This window comes from Phocoena phocoena, chromosome 15 (genome assembly GCF_963924675.1).
Source record: "Phocoena phocoena chromosome 15, mPhoPho1.1, whole genome shotgun sequence".
Lineage (NCBI taxonomy): Eukaryota > Metazoa > Chordata > Mammalia > Artiodactyla > Phocoenidae > Phocoena > Phocoena phocoena.
In genome coordinates this window covers 61,293,722-61,304,640 of record NC_089233.1, presented here as the reverse complement: position 1 = coordinate 61,304,640, position 10,919 = coordinate 61,293,722, and the positions used below count along the sequence as shown (strand labels likewise).

The 10,919-nt window shown below is 55.6% G+C and overlaps 1 protein-coding gene across 2 annotated transcripts; it reads left to right on the top strand.

Annotated features, from left to right (window-relative positions):
• Positions 1-360: 360 nt before the first annotated feature.
• Positions 361-9,048, top strand: DUSP15 (dual specificity phosphatase 15). 2 transcript variants are annotated; one of them, XM_065893065.1, is made up of 7 exons: positions 361-372; positions 1,382-1,415; positions 3,351-3,433; positions 5,509-5,558; positions 6,541-6,615; positions 7,768-7,939; positions 8,776-9,048. In XM_065893065.1, exons 1-7 carry the CDS (start codon positions 361-363, stop codon positions 9,046-9,048), a joined length of 699 nt encoding a protein of 232 aa, XP_065749137.1. The 2 variants fall into 2 exon arrangements, with proteins under 2 accessions (XP_065749137.1, XP_065749136.1); XM_065893064.1 differs by lacking the exon at positions 361-372 and adding an exon at positions 668-688.
• Positions 9,049-10,919: the final 1,871 nt, after the last annotated feature.

Sequence of the window (10,919 nt, the reverse complement as noted above, 5' to 3'; positions counted from 1 at the left end):
AATTACCCACTTTTCTCGTCTCAAACAGAATCTGAAGATCCAAGTCCAGCCCCCATCACGTTTCCGCTAGAAAACCGAGGCCGAAGGAGCTAGGCGTTTCGCCCCAGGGCCCGCAGGGAGGGCCGGGCAGAGCTGGAGCTGGGATCCGGAGTCTCTGAGCCCGCGGCTGGGGGCTCTCTCCGCCCCCGCCCCGCCCGCGCCTGACGGTGCCAGGGTGGGGGGAGCGCCCCGCCCCCACCTCCGGAGGTGGACGCCCCTCGCGGCCCCAACAAGCTGCCGTTGTCCCGCGGGCCCCGGGCCCGGCACACTGGGGCTTTGTCCAGCCCCCCGCCGCGACCCACGGGTGGGGGGGCGGCCCACATGACCAAGGGGGTAGGAGGAGCCTGCAGCGGCGGTGGCGGCGGCGGCGGCAGCGGCGGCTCCAGCATTTCCCTCCCTGGCCGGGGGTCGGCGGGCGGTGGCGGCGGCAGCGGCGGCGGCGGCAGCTGGGCAGGGCTGGACCGAGCTGCGCACGCCAGGCCCCCCGATCCCCGCCAGGCTGCGGACACCAGGCCCCCCGATCCCCGCCAGGCTGCAGGCGCCGGGCCCGGGCCGTCAGGGCAGCTGTGACCCTTGCGCTCAGCGGGTGGCGAGCTGGGGGTGCGCCCGGATCCCCGCCCCCGGTATCATGGGGAATGGCATGACCAAGGTAGGGGGCCGGGATGGCGCGGCCCGCACCTGGCCGGCCCCAGCGCCGGCCGGGCGCCCGCCTCTGACCTTCTGGCTCTGGCGGTCTGTGTGTCTATTTCTCTGTCTCCCTGGGACCCTGAGATCGTACGTCTCTGTCTGTCTCTCTGGGGCGGTATCTCTCTCTGACTCTGCCTCTCTGTGTCTCTGTCTCTGACAGCTTCCGTGACTCTGTATTTCTTGCTGTGTCTTTCTGTGGCACTCTTGTCACCCCCAGACTATTTCTTCCTGAGTCTCTTTCTCTGTCTCCATGTGTCTCTGTCTCCCTGGACTCTCTCTAATGCTGTTTCTCTATCCTTCCCCATCCCCCACCCCAAGGCACGACCCCCATCTGTCCCTGCCTTCCCACCCCTTCTCAGAATTCCCCATCACCCACCTTAGCAAGTCCACCTCTCCCTTTGCCACCCCCCCTGTGCTCCTCCCACCCTCTTTCCCTAGGTCTTTGTGCCCCTCTTTCCTCTTTCCTCTCCCCCTACCCAGGCTGGCCTCCCTTGATGCCCCCCTGCTGCCCTCCCCAGACATCATTCATAGAGCATCCAGGCCCACAAGACGGGGGTGATCGCTCCCTGAGTCCTGAGGGCCAGACGCCCTTCATAGGACTGAGAGGGGCTGCATGCACCCCTACCTGGCTGACCCCAGCCTGTCTCTCCTGTAGGTACTTCCTGGACTCTACCTCGGAAACTTCATTGGTGAGTACCGCCCACTCTGTCCCAAGGCCATGGCACACTCCCTGTCCCAGGCCTGTGTCCACCATTCATGCTCTGGCCCACACACCCTGGACACGCTCAGGAATGGGGCCGGGGGCAGGGAAGCGATGCCAGGCTGGGAGGAGGAAAGAACTCATGAAGACTAAGGGGGACGTGGGTGGAGGAGCGTCCCCAGTACAGAGGGCTCAGAACACTGGACACTGGGCAAGGCTGTACCTGCTCTGAGCCTCAGCCTCTCGCACAGCACAAGGCCCACCCCCGCCTCTAAGGATTTTGCCAGCCCTGAGGTTCTGGGTTGAGGTCTGTTTGGAGGTGTTGCTTCTAGCTGGGAAGCTGGGAAGGCTTCCTGGCACAACCTCCTCCTCAGAGGAGAGGTCTCTAGAGACTGGACTCTACATCAGAAACTTCACCGGTGAGCACTGCCCGCTCCGTCCCAAGGCCACAGCACTCCGCCTGTCCCAGGCCTGGGCTAAGAGAAAGGCCGGTCCGGAGCTTGGGAGACCCAAGGCAGGAAAAGTCACTTCCATCTGTGGAGTCAGAGAAAGCTTTAGGGAGGGAGGGGCATCGGCACTGGGGCAGAGCTTTCCCCATCCACTCCTGTCTCACTCTGGGCTTAGGGGCCCCACTTTCCTAAACCCTGGTGCCTTCCTCCCCGGGAGCTCCCTCAGCAGCTCACACCACACCGACTTCTGAATATTTGGTAAGTAAGGTCTGAATCCCCTTTAAGTGTGTAGGCCCATGAGGGCAGGAGCCATGAACTTGATCCCACAATGCCATGCCCAGCCAAGGCTGCACATGGTAAACACTCAGTAAATGTGGTGAACGAGGAAGTGGGCATGTGGAGATCGAGTGTTATTTACTTCGATTATAAAAGGTCTGCATGCACTGGAAATCCAGCCCCTAGAGATGACTACTGATAGCTGTGGGAGGTATATCCCTGGGTTGTTTTCATGTATCTTTGTACATATAGATATAATATTTAAAACAAAAATGGGGGCCTATTCTGCATGCTGTTCTGTAACCTGTGTTTCCCATTTAATAATATATTGTGGGCTTCCTTGCATATCAGCACACAGAGATCTTGTTAGTGGCTGCACAGTATTCAAGTATGAATATACCATTATTTATCCAGTCCCCTTGTGGTTTGTTCCTTTTTTTTTTTTTTTTGGCTGCATTGGGTCTTCATTGCTACATGCAGGCTTTTCTCTAGTTGCGGCGAGCGGGAGCCACTCTTCATTGTGGTGCGCAGGCTTCTCATGGCCGTGGCTCCTCTTGTTGTGGAGCACGGGCTCTAGGCGCACGGGCTTCAGTAGTTGTAGCACGCGAGCTCAGTAGTTGTGGCTCGCAGGCTCTAGAGCGCAGCCTCAGTAGTTGTGGCACACGGGCTTAGTTGCTCCATGGCATGCAGAATCTTCCCGGACTAGGGCTCGAACCCGTGTCCCCTGCATTGGCAGGCGGATCCTTAACCACTGCACCACCAGGGAAGCCCAGTTCCCATTTTTAACTGTTTCTGATGTGTTGACAGTCATAAGCAGCAGTGCAGAGAACCATCTTCTACACACAGCTTTCTGTGTGAGTTAACCCTTCTGTAGTCAAGATTCCTAGAAGAATTGCCTGGTGAAGGATATGCCACAGAAGGGTGTTTGCAATGGAAAGAACAGCAGGGGCAAGGCTGGGGAGGTGCTGGGCTGTTACCTGTGGGTGCCCCAGTGGAGAGACTGAAGCTTAGGGGTGTGACAGGACCTGTCATGCTGGGAGCAAGAGGTGGTGAAGGAGCAGGGAGCCGGCAGAGGGTGGGCCAAGGTGGAGAGGGCGGGCTGAGTAGGAGAGTGGGGCAGTGAGCTCCCGCCTCACTTGGCCATCGGAATATATAGGTCACACCTGCCATATTGGCTCAAGCATCCTTGTTTCTTTCAGACGCCAAAGACACGGATCAGCTAGGCCGGAATAAGATCACACACATCATCTCCATCCACGAGTCACCCCAGCCTCTGCTGCAGGTAAGCCTTACCCGCATCCCAGAGCTGCACATGGGTGGGAAGGGGGGTTTCAGACCCCCACAGCACCCATTTATCAAGTACCTACAACGTGCCAGATCCTCTACTGGCACACAGGCCTTCCTGACCCATATGCTAACTCATTTGCTTAAAAACTGGCCTGTTTTACATTAGCATCCCTATTTGCTCCCTCTTTGGCAACTGAGGACCAGAGAGGTAAAGTAACCTGCCTGAGGTCACACATCCAGGAAGCTAAGGAGCTGGAATTTGAACACAGGCCATCCCGCTCCAGAGGCCTCACACTAAACCTTAAAAAGTCTCCCACAGGGGCTTCCCGTTGTCCAACTGAATAGATGACTCCACATAGATGTTTCTGGGCTCTGTGTCTCGCTTGTGACCTGGGGCTATGATTTCACCTGTCTGGGCCTCTGATCCCTCAGCCCTATCTGCCCCCAGGGGACTGTGATATGGTAAAGATGCTTTGCACACTGTACAGCTGGCCCCCACGGGGAGGGTTGGAGCTGGTATTATCGAATCCTGGAAAAGACGGGGTGAGGCTGTTATGACCTAGAGTAGGGAAGTAGGAAATCCAGACCACATGTGCTGGAGTCAGGAGCTCTGAGTTCACATCTTCACCACATTCTGTCTGTAACCTTGGGCACAGGACTTCACTTCTCTAGACCTCAGTTGCCTGATCCGTAAAAGGGGAATTTTATAACAGTACCTACCTCACTGGGTTGTTGAGAGCCACAAAATAGGCGCTCAACAAATTATAGCTGACATAATAACAAAGTTAATCATATTCTCAATCGATAAACAGAGCCCCTTCCTCTTTATCTGTTAGAGTCTGGCTCACCCATCGACGGGAGAGAACTGTGGGTGGGAAGGGACTCTGGAGATCTGAGATCCAGACCGGGTTCTGTCACAGCTTTGCTGTGTGCCCTTGGGCAGGGTCCTCGCCCTCTCTGGGCCTTAGTTTCCCCTTGTGTCGGATTTGATGGTCTCTAAGAGCTACCTCCAATAATCTGTGGTTCTCAGTGTCACAGAGACACTAGAAGAAATTTCCAGGTCAATGGAGTCTGATTTTGCTTTATAGAGCAGGCTTGTTTTGGAGTATTTGGAGTATGCAAGTCACTAGAGTGCCTGGGGAAGGTTGTCTAGGCATGACTATATTTACTAATGAAATGACTACTGGCAAAATGAGTCCCTGCTCCGGCAGCCCTGCCCTCTTCTGCCTCCCCATCCATCAGTGAATTTACCAGTCAGGGTTTGATAATGCCCTGCAAATCCAAGGCCAAATGTGTTGCAAAGCGAATTTGCGAACCTTGCAAAAGATGCAGGCTTGCAAAAGATGCAGGCTCATGTGACCTTGGGGAGAGTGAGTTACAGAGAAGGGCTGGAATCTCACACAAAGCCACTAACAGATGAGGACCTAGCCAGGCGGTCACTTAGTCACTGGCTGGAGGTGCGCCAGTCCCTTGAAAAGAGCCATTTGAATATCAAAGGACTGAGAGAGGTCCCTGAGAAAAGTGATTCTTGGAATGTGGGCAGGACTCATCTTTAAGATCTTGTGTGAAGGTTAGGCATGGAGTGAAAGCTGTGGTAGCAAGTTTGTTGGAGAAATTCCTGACAATTCATTCCTTGATTATTTTAATAATTAGCACAGAGTTTTATAACCACAATTCATGAACTAAAACTAATCTTCATATTTCTTGTTTCTTTTCAAGAGAATAAAATCTGCTTTACCCTTCTTACTGTGTAATTTTGTAATCCTTTTATGGAGGGGAGTCAAGTTAAGTGGCCCTTTCCCAGCTCTTAAATAAAAGGTCCCTGAATCCTTTTTGGCAAGTCTTTGTGCCCAAGTCAGCTATGGGGTTAGGATACCATCTTCTCAGAAGGTTCTGGAACCACAGATAGTCAGACCTGGGAGGCCCTCAGAGGAGGTGTCTACCCTCTTTGGACAGAGACAATAACAGTGGCCCAGAGAGGGGCAGGAACTGGCCTAAGGTTGCGAGGTGCTTGGGAGGCCCAGGCTGGGGTTGGGGTGCAGGCTGCCCATGTGTGTTTTGTACTTGCAGGACATAACCTACCTTCGCATCTCAGTGGCCGACGCCCCTGAGGTACCCATGTAAGTTCCTCTGGATGGGCTGACAGATGGACAGACAGCTGCTTCATGTGGTGGGAAGAGGGAGGGTGGGAGGTGGTCTGAGGGAGGACAGAGAGGACTCAGGCCACAAAGCTGTCCTGGAGACCCCAGCACAGGTGTTCTCCCAGACCACCTGGACTCTGTCTCAGCCACACCCTTGCCTATGCCGCTGGCCAAGCCCTAACCTCCCAGAGCTCAGTCTCTTTGGCTATGAAATGGAGAAAACACCCTGTCCCTCAGGCTCAGACGCCCCAGTGGATTTGAAAGGGTCAGGCTCAGCCTGTTCCTGGCCTTGGAGTTAAGGCATCTGGGTTCAGGCCAGGCTCTGCCATTTACTTGCTGTTTGACCTTGGACAAATCACTTCCCCTCTCTGAGAGAGAAAATGGGTGTGTGAGGGGTTGGGGCCATCAGCACCAAGGAGGCTGTCAAAGATCAGATAGCACAGGTTGAGGATCTAGGACAGGGCCTGGCGTGTAATGAGGGCTCAGAAAGCAGGATTTTGGTTTATGTTATTAGCAGTAGCACACCCCAGCCTGGGAGGGACCCAGCCAGACACTCCTGCCCCTTGGGACTCTTGCTCCCAACCCTGTTGTTGACCATTATTGTCCCCAGGTGCTCTGTTTGCAGACCCCAGAGGGGTGGGACTCCTCACACCCATTTCCTTGAAAGGTCAAGATAAACCCTCCATGAAAATAGGATCCACAGGACCCATTGAAGAGGTGCTCCTGCCTCTGTGGTGGGATTTGCCATCATTGGCCTCTCTCACCTCCTGAAACGCCACCATTATTGCTTCACACACACCTCCACCAGTACTACAGTATCAGCCCCTAGTCACTGCACGTGCTGGCTGACCTGAGGATCCAGGGCTCTGTTTCTTGCCATCCCAGAAGTGGGGAGGGGGACAACTCCTAGAAGACCTGTCCCCCCCGCCAGTGCTCTGTACCTTATTGCTTTCTTCTCTAGCAAAAAGCACTTCAAAGAATGTATCAACTTCATCCACTGTTGCCGCCTCAATGGGGGAAACTGCCTTGTGCACTGGTGAGTTAAGAGGGGAGTGGGGGGAGGGGAAGTGAGTGGCCTTCCTCCATCCTGAACATGCCCTCATCCTGTGGGGAATGCAGAGCCTGCGATGGATCTTCTCCAGCCTGTCACAATGCCTGACAGTCCACCATTCGTCTGACAGGCTGATGGAGGACTCAGATCAAGGCTCTGTCTATTACCAGCTGTATGGCCATGGCCAGATAGCTATTTCTCCCTGAGACTCAATTTTCTCATCTGTAAAATGGGAAAAAAGAATGTTGACCTGGCGAGCTATTGGGAGGAATAGGTGAGGTCAGGCAGGTAGCCCAGCATCCTTCAGTAGTTCCAGCTCCTTCTCCTCCCCTCTAGCCTTTGAGGCAGTAGTACAGGGCAGTGAGGAGCCCCAGGCGGGGAGATGGGACCCCTGAGTTTTCCCAGGGGCCCCTGGTCCTGTTGATTTCATTCATTCCATAACTTCTCACTACGCCTGGCTCAGGGTAGCTCTGCCTGAGCCCCAGCCATAGGGACGGCTCCTCCAGCCTGCCTCTCCCCTTCTCTTCCTCCTTTCCTTGCTCCAGCTGTGCTGGCCATCTCCTCATTCTTCAAGTCCACCAGGATCCCACCCACATGGTCTTTGTACACTGCCCAGAACATTCTTGACAATCCTTACCCGTCTTTCAGGATTCAGCTTGACGTCACTTCCTTGCGAACCCCTTCCCTAATCCTCCGCGTCCCTTCCACTAGGTTAATACCTCTTCTTATACAATCTCCTAGCCACTGGGCTCATCTTCGAAGCAGTTACCACCACCTGAAATTGTTTCCCTTGTTAGTGTCTGTCTCTCCCAACCACATTGTAAGCCCCAGGACGGCAGAGACCACGTCTGTTTTATTCGCCACTATATCCCCAGTACCTGAAAAATCACAGATGATCAGGAAACGTGTACTGAATGATTGAGTGAAGTGATGTTTCACTCAGGCCTTTGATATGGGTGAATGCCAGGCAGAGGGAACAGCATAGACAAAGGCCTGATGTGGGAAGACAGGTCCTGGCAGTTTCCTTGTGGTTGGAGCTCAGGAGGCAAGGGTGGGAGAGCTGAAGTGGGGATGGGGTGCCTGGAGGACACGGAGGAGATTGGGCCTTACCTGAAGCCTTGGGGTGGGATGTCCCAGCTTTGCAGGCGTCTCCCGAAGCACCACCATCGTGACGGCATATGTGATGACTGTGACAGGACTGAGCTGGCGGGACGTGCTTGAAGCCATCAAGGCCACGCGGCCCATCGCCAACCCCAACCCAGGCTTTAGGCAGCAGCTTGAAGAGTTTGGCTGGGGCAGTTCCCTGAAGGTAGGGGCAGGGGCAGGGGTGGGAAACTCTTCTTACTTGAGCTGAGCACTGATTGGATAGAATTTAGCCTGTGCTTCAGACCTGGCAGAAGATTTTTCTGGGGTCTTGAACTCGTGGCTCTTGAGCTAACCTAGCCCCTAGGTTGGACGGCCAGGTGTTTTCTTTTCCTTTTTAACTTAGGATTTGAATGCCCGTGGGCCTGATTATGGACCCTTCAATCTGGCTAGGTTCCAGCATTGCCTGCTCTGCCTACCTGGAGCCTGAAGGCATTTGAACATTTGGCTCCCCTGGGGAGACATGTCCAGTCCTTATTCCACCCCTGGGTCCTTGATGAGGCCAAAGCAGTTCCTTCTCTTATGCCCACTGGGCAGATGGCACATGGAGATGTCGGGGACTGAGCCGCACCCTCCCCCACCCGCAAACAAGAGATGAGAGAGAGAAGCAGTCAGTGCAGGAAGGCAGGCTGCTGCCCAGAGACTTGTCTGCAAGGCTGCATTAGGAAAGAGGCAGGCAGGCAAGAGGGCCTGCTTGAGTAGAGTTGTTGGGCAGTGTGGGGAGGGGTTAATGTGGTCCCCACTGTGCAGGTGGGGGGCTCACTTTAGTAGGTCTGGAAGATGGAGTGTCAAAGGGGAAGGGGATTCAGGGAGAGGGGAGGGATTCGGAGGGAGAGGGGCTCAGTTAGGGGGATGGGGACGCAAAAGGGACGCTAAGAGGATGGCCAGGACGGGAGGGGCTTAGCGAGGTGTGGGAAGCTCGAAGAAGAGCGGAAGCTCTGAGGATCGGGGAGGGGACCGAGCCGGCGGCCCGGCACCGACCCCGACTCCACCCCACCCCAGCTTCGCCGGCAGCTGGAGGAGCGCTTCGGGGAGAGCCCTTTCCGCGACGAGGAGGAGGTGCGCGCGCTGCTGCCGATGTGCGCGCGCTGCCGGCAGGGCTCTGCGAGCGCGGCCTCTTCCCCCGCGCCCAGTTCCTCGGCCTCGGAGGGGACCTTGCAGCGCCTGGTGCCGCGGTCGCCCCGGGAAGCCCACCGGCCGCTGCCGCTGCTGGCGCGCGTCAAGCAGACTTTCTCTTGCCTCCCGCGGTGTCTGTCCCGCAAAGGCAGCAAGTGAGGATCCTGCCCCGCCGTGGCGCCCCTCGGCCTCTCGACCGGTCCCGTTCGGGGATTGTCTGCGCCTCCCACGGCCTTCAGGACGGGCCCAGAGCCTGTGGGAGCCCCGCGGCGGCCTGATCCCCGCCCCTGCCCCTCTTCGCGCCTTGCTTGTCTGCGTCCGCGGTCAGTGTGTCCTCCATCTGTGTGTGTGGCTCTGTGTCTGGGCCGGCCTGCTGCAGCTACCTGGTGCCTTAGTTCTTGGGCTGGGGGAGGGTGCCCCCGGCCCCCCGCTCCCATTAAAGGCGGTGGGAGTGGGAGTGGGTGGGTGGGGTAGTTGGATGGGCCCGGAGGATATTAAAGAGCCACAGAAGCTGCCTGTCTGATCGCCTCCCAGTCGTTCCTTCATTGAGAAAAGGCAGGGCTGCAGGACTCTGCCAGGGGCTGGAGCCTGCCGGAAAAAAGAATGGGAGGGGGTTTGCATCCCCTAGAGCCTGAGGAGCCTGCCACCCTCCATGAACTGCAGTCTGCAGGGCTGAGTTCCACTTCCCTGACCCTCACCCCTATCTCTCCCTGGAACCCTGGTCTCCTGAAAAGGCCGCCAGCTCCTCCTCTCTGAACCTCTTTCCCCCTGGCTGAGCTCCTGTCCTCCCTGAGCACTGCCCGCCCCCACCCCCGCCTCCTCCCCAGCTCCTTTCCTTTCCCTATCCACAAATCTTAGCTAGTAAATGTATAGTAGTAGTACCTGCATCATGCCTGACTTTTGACTTGAATGAGTTCACTTACTCCTCGGGGAGGAAAGTGAGGCTCAGAGTGGTCATGCAGCTTGCCCAAGGACACACAGCTAGAGTAGGAGAGGCTGGGTTTGAAGCTAGACACTCCGTGTCCCATGATGGTTGTTAAGAAGCAGCTCCTTCTGGTCTTGAAGGTTATTGGCAAGGAGGATCCACCCCCAGCTAGTGGGAATGGCCCTCCCCACCTAGAGTTTAAAGGCCAGGGGAGCCACTGTGGAGGGAGGGTCTCAGGGCAGCCCATAAAGCAGCAAACTGACCCTGAGGATGAACAGGGGTCACTCGAGCTGATTTTTCCTAAACTAAAATTAACTTAGAGTTAAGAGAGATCCGAAATCTCTGTAATCTAATAAACACCTGTATGGGGGTTCTTATTATGCACCAAGCACTGTGTCCAGGGCTGTGGGGGAGGCCCAGATTCCAGTATTCGGGGTGGGAGGGTGGATGAAATAACCTTCACCTGCTACCCAACCTCCTCCTCTGCATTCATGCAACATGAGTTCATTGAGTACCTACTGTGGGAAAGTAGGTAGATTCTGGTGGGAAAGACACTAGATAAACAGATAAACAAAAGAAAAAATATGTCCGGGGGACTTCCCTGGTGGCGCAGTAGTTAAGACTCTGCGCTCCCAATGCAAGGGGCCCGGGTTCCATCCCTGGTCGGGGAACTAGATCCCACATGCATGCCGCAACTAAGAGTTCTAATGCCTCAACTAAGGAGCCAGCCTGCCGCAACTAAGACCCAGTGAAACCAAATAAATAAATATTTTTTTAAAAAATGGGGGGCTTCCCTGGTGGCACAGTGGTTAAGAATCCACCTGCCAGTGGACACGGGTTTGATCCCTGGTCTGGGAAGATCCCACATGCCACGGAGCAGCTAAGCCGCACGCCAAAACTACTGAAGCCCCCGCGCGTACAGTCCGTGCTCTGCAACAAGAGAATCCACCTCAGTGAGAAGCCCGCACACCGTAACGAAGAGTAGCCCCCGCTCGCAGCAACTAGAGAAAGCCCATGTGCGGCAACGAAGACCCAACTCAGCCAAAAAAAAAACCACTCCATTCCTATCATCTCTAGGACAAACAAAACCCCTTGATCTGATGTT